The sequence below is a fragment of the Mesoplodon bidens genome (assembly GCF_964165515.1).
Source record: "Mesoplodon bidens genome assembly, chromosome: 2".
NCBI classification, from domain to species: domain Eukaryota; kingdom Metazoa; phylum Chordata; class Mammalia; order Artiodactyla; family Ziphiidae; genus Mesoplodon; species Mesoplodon bidens.
In genome coordinates, this window is record NC_138177.1 from 162433923 (window position 1) to 162447964 (window position 14042).

At 38.9% G+C, this 14042-nt stretch overlaps 1 protein-coding gene across 16 annotated transcripts in view; it reads left to right on the plus strand.

Annotated features, from left to right (window-relative positions):
* PUM1 (pumilio RNA binding family member 1) overlaps positions 1-14042 on the plus strand; it is a 130165-nt gene that overhangs the window by 51066 nt on the left and 65057 nt on the right. For 9 of the 16 annotated variants that reach the window (XM_081224439.1, XM_081224440.1, XM_081224438.1 and 6 more), the window contains exons 4-5: positions 4136-4244; positions 5211-5389. The exons of 6 other annotated variants lie outside the window; for them this stretch is intronic. In XM_081224439.1, coding sequence (XP_081080565.1) covers positions 4136-4244; positions 5211-5389 — 288 coding nt within the window. The remainder of the gene's footprint in view (positions 1-4135; positions 4245-5210; positions 5390-14042) is intronic. One more of the 16 variants, XM_081224433.1, reaches the window with a different exon arrangement.

Below are 14042 nucleotides of genomic sequence, written 5' to 3' on the forward strand. Positions count from 1 at the left end.
TTTGTTGTCCTGTCAAAGAACAGTATTTCCAAGTTCTTGATGGGGTAAGCAGTAACTGTCTTTTCATACACTAGTTGAATGTTTGATGATTGAATTTAGGTGTGGCTTAAGTGAAGGTTCGGCAACTCCTGATGTGGGTTGGTGAAGCAGGATGTTTTAGCCAGTGCTGTGGATGATATTACCTTTAGAGGGGTTGAATCTGAATTTGAAATAACAATTGGATACTCCTCATCACTTTGTTTTATATTCAATAGATTATAGCTCCTTTTAATATGATCAGATTCAAACAATGTCTTTATTTTAGATGACTCTTGACTATGTGATTGCTACTAATTCTCAGTAAGCTTAACAAGTCTAAGTCCATTTAATTTTGCCGAATTTAAAAAGCCAGTCTTTTTTTTTTTTTTTTAATACAGAAGGGCTATAAGACAAAATAGGGGAAAACATGAAATGGAACGGATGTAATTTTTTCCAAATTCAAAAAAAGCACTTTGATTTTAGATATTAGAAATGGAACAAGAAGTGCTTCTTGAAAACAGACTCTTAAAGATGTTTTAAATAAAAGAAAACTCTTCCGTATATTCACAGCTATATTAGTTATCTATTGCTATGTTCCAAATTACCCTAAAATTTAGTGGCTTAAGACAACACGTTGTTTAAGCCTCACAGTTTCTGTAGGTCAGGAGCCCAGTCATGAGTTTGTAAGATTCTTTGTTTCAGGGTCCCTCACAAGCTGCAGTCAGGATTTCAGCTGGGTTTGCAGTCATCTCAAAGTCCAACTGGGGAATGGGCTGCTTCCAAGCTTACTCACGTGGTTGATATCAGGATTAAGTTTCTCGCGGGTTGCTAGACTGAGGGCCTCAGTTCCTAAGGAATTGATGTCCAGTTCCTTGCCATATGGGCCTCTCTATTGGGCAGCTCACAGTATAGCAGCTAGCTTCGTTAAAGTGAGGTGAGAGGGCGAGAGAGGAGTAGAAGCAAGATGGAAGTCAGTATATTTTAAAGACAGTCTTGAAAGCGGCACCCCCTCACTTTTGCCCTCTCTTACTCCTTAGTAGCAAGTCAGTAGGTTCAGCCCACAGACAGGATAAGAGGGGGAATTACACAAGGGACTGAGTACCAAGAGGTACAGACATTAGGAGTTGTTTCAGGTGCTGCTTGCCACTCAGCTGAAGAGTGGAGAAGGGTATGTTTTGGAGGAAAGAGAAATGCTGTGGAAGGTCCAGAGACTCTGAGGAGCTTTGCTAAGTTTGCCTCTGTCCTTGCCCAGGGACCTTGATACAGTAGTTTACTTTTCTTCATCTGCACAGCACTCCTGCAAACCATAGGTTCTGCCTTTTTTCCTCCCAGAATTGGCTTGCTACCACCTTCTTCTACCACTTCCTTTTCCTTTATCTCTTACAGACTTGCCTTTTCAGTCCCTGCTGTTTTCATTAATAATAGTTAATTGATCTTCTTGGTTACTTTGCCAAAGCATATGGGGTTTTAGTACTTTGGGGGCTGCTCCTAGCATCTATTTAGGATTTATATTTATACATACTGTTAAGAGTGGAAGACACCATTTCCTCTTGGTATCTGACTAGGGTCTTGAATTTTTCAGTGTGTACTGTATGCATTGTACTACGTCATTTTATATAAGGGACTTGAGCGTCTGAGGATTTTGGTATCCAAGGAGGCTCCTGGAACCAGCCCCCCATGGATACCGAGGGATGACTGTATTCCTTTGAGATTTGTTGCATCTATTACTACTTTGAAGTACAGTCTTCACTTTTTAGTACCTTTCTACATGTTTGTTGTATTATTGTTTCCTTATGAGAGAATTTGGCCTGGAAACAGCCTTGCTTATATATGGAGCTGCTTTTGCTGGCTTTGCATGTTGCGACAACCTGGCAAGCTATGAGGAAAGATGACAAGATCTTAGAAGTCATTTTTGAAGCCTTGAGTTCAAGGGCTGCTGCTTTCACTAAGCAATTTGACAAATTATGGACAGACTATATTTACACATGGAGGCTGGTGGCTTAGAGAAGCATGAGTTTTGAATAAAGATTTCCAAATTTGTGTCGAGAGGGATGAGCACCATAATGAATATATTTGATCATTTTTGCTCTCTTTCCAATATATGGAGACTAAAGTTAACCAACAAGTGAGGAGTCCCTTGTGCTGACATTCTTTCTTCTGGTACACAGAGGAGAAGTTGATGCGGCCTCCTGTTTGCTTACACTCCCTACAAAATATAAGAGAAAAATCAGAATGTTAGTTGGAAGGGGTACAGCCAATAGGGAAAGAAATTCTATTTGTAATCTTACAGGAGGGCATTTTTGAGATTAAGAGGAGAAAAATAAGTTCAAAGGCAAGAATTCTAGAGTTCTGCGTTAGTACACATTAATTTTCAGGGTCCCATCTGTGGTTTACAGCTGTTTTGCCTTGGTGTAATGCCACTGAATACACTTATTGAGAACCTCCTGCGTGATGGGCATTGTGTTAGGCCCGCATCAGCAACATCTCTAATCAACACAGCAACCTGAAAAATATTTCCTTCATCAATGCAAAGAGAATGAGGCCCAGGGCAGTCCTGCCGTTTGTCCTATGACACATCAAAGTCGTCTAGTCCAGAGCTTCCTGACTCCACTGCCCAGCTATGGTCTGGACTCTCCCTCCCACCCCTTCCCCCTCCCCCTCAAGTTAACAGACCAGCTGTGCCCTTGCTTCTCTCAGAGAATGAACCCTAGAGGCACATTAGGAATTGACGGCTTGTAACTGCTCATCTTCAAGTAAACCAATGCGTCTGTGCAATTAAGTGTCAAGCCGAAATGTGTCTTTTGTCATGACCTTGTTGGACTAGAAAATAACAAGTTAGGGGAAAAAAGTACAAGGGAAACTGCTTTGCTCCAGTTAGTAACCCATGTCTACCAGATAGTTTTATAGAGCTAGAATAAATTGATGTCAAGAAACCCAGAATTTAGGTTGGAAAGCTGAGATTCATTTTAGTGAGGGCAAAGTTGAGATGTTTCTTCATTATCATTGGGTTATGGGTTATAAATAGAAAAGGTAAACCTTTATTGTCAAGGAGGAGAGCAAATGTTTTGTACTTTCTGGTTTTTTGTTCTGTTCCTCTGAGAAATTCAACTCTTCAGGTGCATTCTTTTATGCTCAAAAGCAGTGTACTGTCTCAGACTTCTGAGTTTCTTGTCTGACTAGTAGCAGCTGAAGTGAAAACATAATTAGAAGAAATAAGAGGGACATTTTAGTGAGTTAAGCTGATAACCAGAACGAAGAATGATGGGATTCTAGTGGAAATTTACTTTGTAACAGGTCACTAATGCTTTGATCTTGTGCAGAACTGTACTGTGTTTTGCTTGAAAGGGTAGTTTGCATTTCTTTGGTTGAAGCTAATTTAAAGCTAGTGATGCCTGCATTTTTATGAGGTGTGGAATGTTTTGTGAAGTCACTTTAATGGCATTACTAAGTATTCTTAAGACTAACTGAGGTGAGGAGATTTTTATTTCCCTTCCAGTAATGGGGGAATAGCTGTTCTGTCTTTCCAAAATCTTGGAACAGGTTAATGTTGTGGTTGGGAAGTTTTTTTGTTTTTGTTTTTGGTTTGTTTTAGTTTTTTTCTTTGTGGTGTTGAAAGTATTTTAGTTAAACAGAATCTCTGTGTATGAAGGAGGTGAATTTTGCCTCTAGTGTTCCATAGCTGGGGTCTGAGTTCATGCCACAGCTTGAGTAACTTTGTAGGGCCCCTTAGTATACATGTAGGCAGAAGTAGCCTTTTAGTAGTTGTAGGTACTTTCTTTTTCAGTAAGAATCTTCTTAGCAGTTAGCTGATAGGTCTAGTATGAATCCCCCCCCCTTTAAAAATCTTGGCATAGATTAAGTGAATAATTCTAGATATTTAAGCTGAGCCTCTGTTGTGATGCGTTGATCTGTAGCCCCCCTTGCATTAGGCCTCTTTGTGACTTTTACCAAACACATAGTAGTGCTCTGACCACAATCTGCGGAGTCAGAACACTGTGATTAAAGACCTTGAGGGCACGTGAGCATCTTCAGTACCCTTGTCTAAAAGAAAGTGTTGACTGCTGTACTTTCATCCTTTATGAATTCTTTAAAAGCATCTATTATTTTTAATTTGCAGCAGCTCTTGCCAGGTAAAAAGTTTTGGGAAACAGATGAATCCAGCAAAGATGGACCAAAAGGAATATTCCTGGGTGATCAATGGCGAGACAGTGCCTGGGGAACATCAGGTAATCTAGATCTAGCATCTGTACTGTGATTTATGCCTGTCTTAGAGCTCCTTTCCTCAGCAATTGGCAAGTTGTGAATTTTACATCAGTGACAAGCATGTCAAGCAATGTCCTGTCCTGTGGTATAATTGCCATGAAGGAGCTTATATGATGTAATTTATTAAAACATAATTAACACAAAATCAGGTCTTCAATATTTTGCTGAAGTGCTAGCCACAGGGGAATGGTCTTATTTGAAATGACCGTAATTTCAGCTACAACTTCTTGTTCTGCACTGCTGTCAGCATACTTGGAATTAGAAAATCCATGCCTGCCATTTGAAGTTCATGTTTCTTTCTCCTCCCGTTGCCCCTGTATACTGTGTATGGGGTGATCTATCTATAAATGTGGTTTGGGCCAAGTAAGTCACTGGGCACGGACGCTCTTCTGACTGACTACCCCTGAAGAAAGGGATGGGGAGAACTTGTAGAGGCAGACATACCGACAGCAGAGAGAAATGACAGTTGATAGGGAGGAAGGAGACAGAAAATTCAGAAGCTGATGTGCTGTGTTATAGCAATATAAGAATGGAACCTCAGATGACAGTGGTCATCAGAAAAGATCAAATTATGTTGTTTTAAAAAGGACAGTAAGATCACATTTTGTTTCAGTAACATTACCAATAAAATATATTAAAAAGAAATTCTGCTACTTGAAAGGGGTAAACATTAATTTATCCACTTAGCTAGATAAACCAGTTACGTGAACTGCTGTATTGCTCTGCTATCCTGGATATATGAGGGGTGTGTTCCGTTTCCTTAGCTTATGTAGAATATTATACTTAGGGAAAACACAATAGGAGGTTTTGGCTCAACTGACCATGGCAGGTTTCCTGATTCCCAGTCATTGGTTTATCCATGAGACATCACTCATAATTTGTTTGAGCCTCTGGCTGCACTGTATCATGCTTGTGTATCTTTTTTGTAGATCATTCAGTTTCCCAGCCAATCATGGTGCAGAGAAGACCTGGTCAGAGTTTCCATGTGAACAGTGAGGTCAATTCTGTACTGTCCCCACGGTCGGAGAGTGGGGGACTAGGCGTTAGCATGGTGGAGTATGTGTTGAGCTCATCCCCGGGCGATTCCTGTCTAAGAAAAGGAGGATTTGTAAGTTGGCTTGAGGAACTTGTTCCTATCTCTCTCTCTCTCTCTTTCCCCTTTCCCCTAAAGCAAAACATGCCTGTTTAGTTTCCTTAGATATTCATAGCACTAAGTGCAGGGTTTTAAAAAATGCTTTTATTGCAATTAGATTTTAGGAAACACAGCAGGAGATGTAAACTAAACTTTTTAAAAATAGAGAAATGATGTTTTTTTGGGACTCAATGATAGTAATGTGAGGTAAGGACTTAAATCTAGATCGCAGTTCATTGGCCTACCAGAAAACACCATTTTTAGTTTAAAACAAACAAACAAAAATAAAAAGAGAAGGAATTAACACAAAGCTGAAGGCAGGTGTCAATAGGGTGAGAGAGTGATTTGCCAATACCCTAGGATCCTTAAAATGAATCAGATATGTTGGGTCATTCTTGTTTTTGCTAGCTAGGCTTTAATTATGGAATGATCTTTGGCCCTCTTTGAATAGCTTTGCTTCTCATACCCAGGCTGTCAGGAAATTAGAAGTTCTGTTAATTCTGTATTTCAGTTTTTTTCAGATTCATCACCATTGACCTCTCTGATGCTCAATTGTAGCTAGAGCAGCTTCTCTGTCTACAGCCTTTTCCCGTTTGAAGTCTTAAGCAGTCTTCCTCAAGCATCTCTGATAGCCTTTCTCAAAACTAGTTCGTTCTTATACCATTGACTTTCTAGATCTAAAAGTCTTAAGATGTATTTCTGTTTGAGTCTTCCTCATTTTGTATTCTGTGACTGGTTTTATATTCCAGGTCACAGCTAGGAAGGCCGTGAAAGGCACCCTGAATCTTCCTTCCTTTTCTCGCGACTCAACTTGTTTTGTACCTTTTCAAAGCACTTTCTCCCTGAAGTCTTTTTGGGCTAATACTACTGGTTGGCAATCATTTTAAGAGACCTTCTTTCCCCCAAATCATAATAATAACTTTGCCTTTACAACTATCTTACATTCTTTTATCTTGATAGCATTTGTTGTCAGTGTTTTTATTGTTAGACATCTGTTGCTAGGTATCAGAGGCTTGGTTCTGTTTTCCCAGTTCCACTTGAAACTTCTCTAGAGTCACAGTAGTACATTTTTGGTGCAGCTTTCTCAAGTGTCAAGTCCAATTCTGTAATACGTTAGTGGACATGAAATGAACGATTGTTGACTTGCTTGGCGGGAGATAACAGGTGGCATCCAAGGTAACCAGACTTCCCATGGAGTTAGCTTAATTCTAGGCACGTCAAAGATGATGGATGCTTCAGCTGACGTTGACACTTGACACGTGGCCGGAGCTTTTGATTCCATCAAAAAAATGGGGGGTGGGGGTGAAATGAACTTATTTAAGAGGCTGGTTTGGATTTCTCCCAGCTCCACATCTAGAAATTTGGTTTGAGGAATTTAGCCAGAACAGGATCGTTCATTTGTATAATTACCTTCAGGAAGATCAAGGGACTAAATTGGGGCTTTTGTCTGAGTCTTGCATGGTAGCTATTCCAAAGCTGACCTGATTACTTCTGGGTCTTTTGACCCTGCAGCGGCATAGGTCAGATTTAGTGGCTTGTAGATCAGATTGGAAAAGACTTCTTGTATTTGAACCTTCCCAGGAGGCTACTTGGGAAGAATAAGATCTACCCTTTGGATGTGAGGAATGGGATCAGGCAAAATGATCATTTGCCTGTTGTCTCATGGGAAGGATGGTGTTACTTCTTCTCTTCTTTCAGCTTATCCCCAGCTCACCTCTTTTTCTTACCTCACACTTCCCTCATCTCAAGAGTGCAGATTCCTCAGAGGAAGTGCTGTCTTCCAACTTCTGCCTATAACTTTTAGTTATTTACTGTAGGAGAAAAGTTAGTGTCGTGCATAGGTAAGTCATTACTGTGGTGAACTGGAACCTGTATGACTCTTGCCATGAGTTCTCTATAATGTGTAGCCAGCTTCTAAGTCTTGGGCATTAGCCACCAGGCATGTGCCTGGGTTACTGTGAAGTTTGTAGGAAGAAGGAAAATAATTAGAATTAGGAGAAAAGTGAGACACTGGGGCTGACTTATTTTTTTTCCTGTTTTTATCTTTTTAAACAATTATTTCATTAATCTGTAACGAGGCTGTATCTTTTGTATTCAGTATCTTATTTGATTTTGTAAAGGTGGCTTCTATCCTTAATTGTCTTGAGAGATTGGTGATTTTTAGTATTGTCACCAGAGGAAGTTGGAAGAACTCAGGATAGAGGAACTCAGGATAGAGGTCAGAAAACTGAACTCTCTAAAAAGCATCTGCGTTACTGAGCTGCTGAGGTTTGCATAACGATAAATGAAAATTCTCCAAATCTGTGTTCCAACTTTTCAGAAGGAAGGTTGTGGGTAATGAAATATTATCCTATTATCCCGTATTTTGACTTGAGTTGCACCTAAATGGTGATACAGGAAGACTGATTAGTGACGCCAGTCCATCACATTGGCACGTCTGATCTTTTGGTGGATGGAGAACGGAGGATCAATGAACTGCTTTATGAGCTTTTTGGTTGTATCCTGCTGATCTTATGGGAAGAGGTGGGCCTTTTTTTTTTTTTAAATAAATCTAGTTTGTCATTCAGAGTGCTGAGTTCAGAGGCCAAGGAATACAGGATATCTGCTTCTTTTAGATAGTTAATTGATGGTTTATGGATCAGAGCACTCAGATGTTTTCCTTTTTGGGGTGGCTGTACCAACATTACCTCCAATAAGCCATGGAGAAGCCGCATTTTAATCCCCTGAGAGCTAAAACCATCATCGCTGATGGCATAATGAATGTAGACCTCAAATCAAGTACTAAGGGGCTATTCTCAGATACTGACAACAGAGAAGCCGGACTCTGATTAACTTTTCAGTTAAAGGGGTTTAGAACTAAAGTCATGATTCATTTGCAGTGGTTTTCCATTTTCAGTAAGGTGGTTTTACGGTTAAAGCTTGAATGAAGGTATTTAACTCTTTGTCTAGCTTTCCTGAGCCTTTCTTAAGTTCATGTTGAGTGTACAAATGGACTCAGCTTAGTTGTTTTGGCTTCTGAGATAAGAGTACTTGCAGGCTGTTGAAAAGAATCCGACAGCAGTGTTTTGTTCTCAGCACCCACCGTAAATTTTTGATAGTATTTGAGTATGAATCAGAAACTTCAGGGTAGCAGTTTTCAGAATAATGGGAAAACTCAGAATACCAGTTAAGTCAGAGTCAAGTCTTTTAATTTATTTCCTTTTTATATCCTTTATTTTATTGATTCGTGGAAAAAGACAGGTCCCCTTACCCATCCCCCCAAACACCCCAAAACAAAACAAAGCATGGTTCTGGGTGGTTACACAATCATGTAACTACTATGTTTTGAGGCCACTGGGTGAAATTACCCATCCAAGGACACCGCTATTGGTCTTTTGAAATACCAGCTGATCATCACATAGATTGAAGCCTAGCCAGTCAGAAAAGTGGATCGTCATTTCCACCTTTCTGGTTTATGGTTCCTAGGTAAATGAGAAGACCATTGTAAACTTCAGTTAGGGTCAAGGCCACCCTAAATTTGCAGAAGAAAGACTTTTAGAAAAAAAATCTTGGGAAGACCTTTCTGCTTATTTGTAGAGACTGGCTGCTTTCTGACCTGGAGGATGCTTGCACACTCATGACAATTCACTTAGGTCACAAAATTGATGACTTGCTTTTCTAGTCTCCACTGCATTTGTTTCAGTCAGCCAGTGCCACTTTAATTGATTTTTGTTTAAAAACTTTGTGGAGTGTAATGCAGGGGTTTGAGTCTCAACTGGACCTTAATTTCCTCATTTTCACAAAGTCTAATTCATATGGCTATGTAATATATATGAAAATGCTTTGTAAGCCTTATAAAATCTTGCTCCACAAAGTCCTTGGGCCAGTAAAATTATTAGCACCTGGGAGCTTATTGGAAATGATTCTACTCCAGACTTTATTGAATCGAAGTCTGCATTTTGACAAGACCCACAGGTGATTTGTATAAAATTAAAGTTAGATAAATACTGCTCTATAATTTTCTTGGAAGATTACAGATCAAATTCAGAAACTTTTATCTCAGGTTGGAGCCCCTTCACATCTGAGCTTCCTTTGAACAAGAAATCTATGTGCTCTGCTTTGTGATGTCAAGCTTTTAGACACTGACTAAATAAAAAGTTAAAAAAGCACAACTTTCAGAAAACTTTTTTGGTTTTCGTCTCTATTTCCTCCTGGATATGGTGGTACCACAGCAGAGGGGAACACTCTTCTTACCTTTTTGCATACCAGGAATTGGGTGATCATATATACAGCGCCTGGTATATTCCACGTTCCACTGTTTCTAAAGTGCACACCTCCCCACTTTTGTTCATTTTGAAATTGGGATGCGTTTTTCAAATGATACAGTTTAATTGCCAGTGTTTCCTTTTTAGCAACACACAAAATGATGGTATGTCTTATAAATTGATGGTGTCTCAGAGATTTGATGAAATGTAATAATTGGTGGTGGCTTGATTCTGTACAGATATTTCAGAAAAGTCAGTGGGACAGAGGGTTTAATAATTAAAGCCATAGTCTTTCCAGGGGGGGAAAACGTAAGCTATCCAGCAAATTTGAAGCTTTAGGGGGAGTGGAGGTGAGGGTGGGTGTGTCTGAGAAAGGCAGTGGGGAAAAATGTGAAAATTAGACAAAATATTTAAAATAATCTTTTAAAAGGAATTGCACATTCATGAATTGCCTTATTTAATACCTGAAACAACAACCCTTTGAGGTTGATGTTGTCCCTATGACTTTATAGATGAGGAAAACGAGGGTTAGAAGGGAAGTGGTGGGACCTGAATTCAAACTTTGTTCTAATTTCAGTTCTTAGCTATATTGCTTTTTACTAAGGTATATGCTACTCTGGTTTGTTTATTCGTTTCTCACAATACGATTATATTTAATATGTTAATTTAAAAGTAATTCACATGACTAGTAATTTCAAACTTTTACTCATTTTTTTTAATATTTGAAATTTTTTAATAGTAGTGGAGAAATAGTAGTGGAGCTACTGAGCTGCTGAACTTCAAAGAAAGTTGACATTTTGGTTTTTTGGGGGCATTTTGTGAAAAACTGAGAAGTGTACACAGGAGAAACCAATATTTTAGTTAATGTTATGGCTTTAGGACTGAGTGTCAAGCATATACACAAAAATATTGTTTTAGAAAAAAAGGGAAGAAAATTACTAATCTCATTGAATGTGACTTCTGCCATATGGAGCTTTGTGGTGAGATCTCTGCAATAGCAGGAAAAATTAAGTTCTCATTTCTCTGACTTCATTCAGAATTAATAGGTATTCCCTGAAATATTCCCCTTGTTATGTGAGGCTTTTGAGGAAGCTGAGCCATGGCTGGATGGACTGTGGTCCACACTGTACATGGTTCTTCTTTCTGTCTGCTCTTCTCTCAGTTCTTTGATATCTAGCAACAGAGCATATTGTTCCATCTCTGTGTAGATCTGGGATCTGATCTCTCAAGAACCCTCCTTGGCCCTACTCTAGAGATTTTGATTGGGCTCGGCCTCTTTGTATTTTGAACACTCTCTGAGGCCTGAATTTAGGTTACAGTTCTGGATTGTAATTTATCTAAAGGGAGCCTACAACAAAAGGATGCTATTAATCCTTCTTTGTTTTTTATTTCATTTATTCAATAGACTTTTTTAATATTAATATGTGCTAGGTAATATGTGACAAAAAAGCAAAACATACCCCTTGCCTTTAGGATACTTATTTGGACTTAATTGTAGTGGTTCTCAATTGTGAGTGCTTATTGGAAGAGAAACTTTTACAAACATTTATGGGAGCTTCTACAGACCAGTTAAATCAGAATCTCTGGGAGAAAGCCCAGACTCTTGAAAAGTTTTAAAAAGATTGTGATGTTCAACACCAACAATAGAGCCACTCTGCACTGTGAAAATGACAGTGTCTCTGGGAGGGCCAGATTGGCTGTACCCTTCTCTTTGAGTTAAACCACTTAATTGGGGGCATTGAAGATTTTTAATCTTAAAATCACAGATAATGTTATATAAGAAATACTATCCCAGTGCATACTATCTCAGCTTTTACTAGTATCATATTTGTATAAAATGGTTTATACTAAATTTTTGCATATGCATCATTTCATTGATGTTTACAACTACTCTGTTTTAAACAAAATGATCCCTGTTTTATAGAAAAGCAAACTAAGACTCAGGTTTAATGACTTGTCCAAAGTCCAGTAAGTGTTAGCAGTTGAGATAAGAGTGTAGGTTCTATGCAATCTGGGTTAGTATTTTCCTAAGGGAATACTTTATCTTACACATTAAAAAAACTTTAAAATCCCATAAAACATACCAGCCCATTTGTACCCTTATTCTTTTCTCTCTAGCGTCCCCAGATCTCTAAGAGACCATTTTTATGATCCTGAACCCTGTATTCTGTAATCTCTTTTAATAACAGACTTTTGACAGAATAGCTTCCTACTTGTGCTCTTGGTGTCATTCAGAAATCAGACTTCATGTCAACTATTTTAATTTAGGGCTTTTGTTGATTTACTGAACTTGTTAGAACTTGTTAAAACCATGTACAGAAACGTGTACAAGTCATAAACATTTATCTTCATGAATTTCGACCAAATGGAAACACCCACTGTAACCCATCCAGATCAAGTATGGAAGCCTTCCTTGGGTCCCTCACCGTCAAATAGGAGGAACCTACTGTTCTGCTGAGGCATTACTAGCCTAGTCAGAGTAGAAAACCAGGTAGCTATATTTTATATAAGTGGACTGTATAACATTGGTAAAAACCAGCCCATCCCAGGAATATCTTTGAAAATCTGCCCTTGGTAGTAAAATTGAGAATGTAAGTATCAGTGACTAAGTGTTCAAACCAGAGCCCTTGGCTGTTACAGAAGGGGAGCAGCTTCTCAGCAAGCCCTTGTGAAGGGTCACTGGGGAAAGATCATGAAGAACGTTGATTTGGTGAGTGAATCTCTTCTGTACCCAGATTTCTTGCTCATTGGTGAAACTTCCTACTTCTGCATTATCAAATTTCCTTCCCATTTTTGCCTGTAGACGTTTTGAACTCCTTGGGAGAAATTGGAGCTGAACTCCTCCTGAGCCAGTGACTTGATTTGTGGATTTGTGGGAGATTTACTTAAGTGTGTTGGTAGGATGGGATGATCCTTCTAATACTTTTTTTTATTATTGACATTAGTGGTGTCTAATTCAGGTACAGTTGTTTATCACCACCTCCTGGACTCTTACCTGATGATAAAGATAATGGGAGGATCCTTCTTATTTTATCAGTTCAGTTTTACAGGATTTTTTTTGTCATTTCAGTTTTCTTTGTCATATTTTTTGAACTTCTGCCCAGCACTGTATTCAGTGCTGGGGATATAAAAATGAGTACATAGCTTCTGTCAGTTTTACCTTTGTAGGAGGAGGGAGCTTTTATCTCTGGACATTTTGAAAGCTCTTTCTTTCTTTAGAATCCTGTCATATTCCTATATCTGGTTTGGGATCTCAATGTCATGCTTAATTGGCTGTCATTTACTCCTTTTGAACCAATAACAGTGTTATACTTTGAAGATGTAGAAGTTATATCTCATTTGCTGCCAAAACTATAGTTTACCATCTTGCTGCTACGTAAAACTAAGTTATATATCCTTTCTCAGTCCCTTCTGGTATATGTTCCTTTATTCATACTAGCCGTGAAATCTTTCTTTCTCTGTGTCACATTTGAACAGAGAATGATTTTGAAAGCAAAATGGGCTTTGAACTTGGTAGTTGAAAGGTCTAAGCTCGTCAAGGTCCCTGAGTCTGGTCTTTCTGGGCCAGAGATGGCTAAGAACTAATTTGAGAGCATCTTTTTATTTTGCATTTGCTGGCCTACCTACCCATTCATAACTGAGTGTCTGCTGCTTTAGCTTCCCTTTGTGATCCGCCCCCCGCCCCACAGTGAAACTTGGTTGTGGTGACTGGAAATGCTGTGCAGTAGTTCTCATCATCTTCTGACTGGATCTTCCCTTTTACCAGGAGCTTTCTTTTGGTCCAGGTCTATTTGTTTCTTCCTTAAACCAGAAGTCAGTGATGGGGACAAGCAAGATTACCTCTCTCTAGTTTTACAAAAGCAAAATTACTTAACCGTTGGGTAAGGTTTTGCAAAGCTTTCTGTACCATGTCAAGTCACTATACCAAACCTTCTTTTCCTTCTGGAAATCAAGACATATTTGCTTTAAATGTCCATGTGTTAACTTAGAATGTTGGTAAGAGGAGACAGACTTAATTTCCTTAAAAAACAGGACATCAGTGTGCTTGGCACCACATCAGTTCTTTTAGGTCCAGTCTTTTAATCTTTGTAGTTTGAAGCACTTCAGAGATAAATTCTGTTGCATTAATGATTCAGCTTAACACGCTCTCATGTAGTCCCTGGTATGGGACAGGCAGTGGAAGGCAACTGGTAAGCACTTCTTAGAGTACTCTTTGTGAAAGAATTTCATAGTTAGATTTAACATGTTTTGAAGGATTAAAAAAATCAAGTATAGGATGTTTGGTGGATTATAGTTTCAGTAAACTGTGAGATATTGGGTGGAACTGGGGTGGTGGTGGTGGTGCAAATTGGCAGGGCATATATCCCAAGATGAAGTGTATAGAG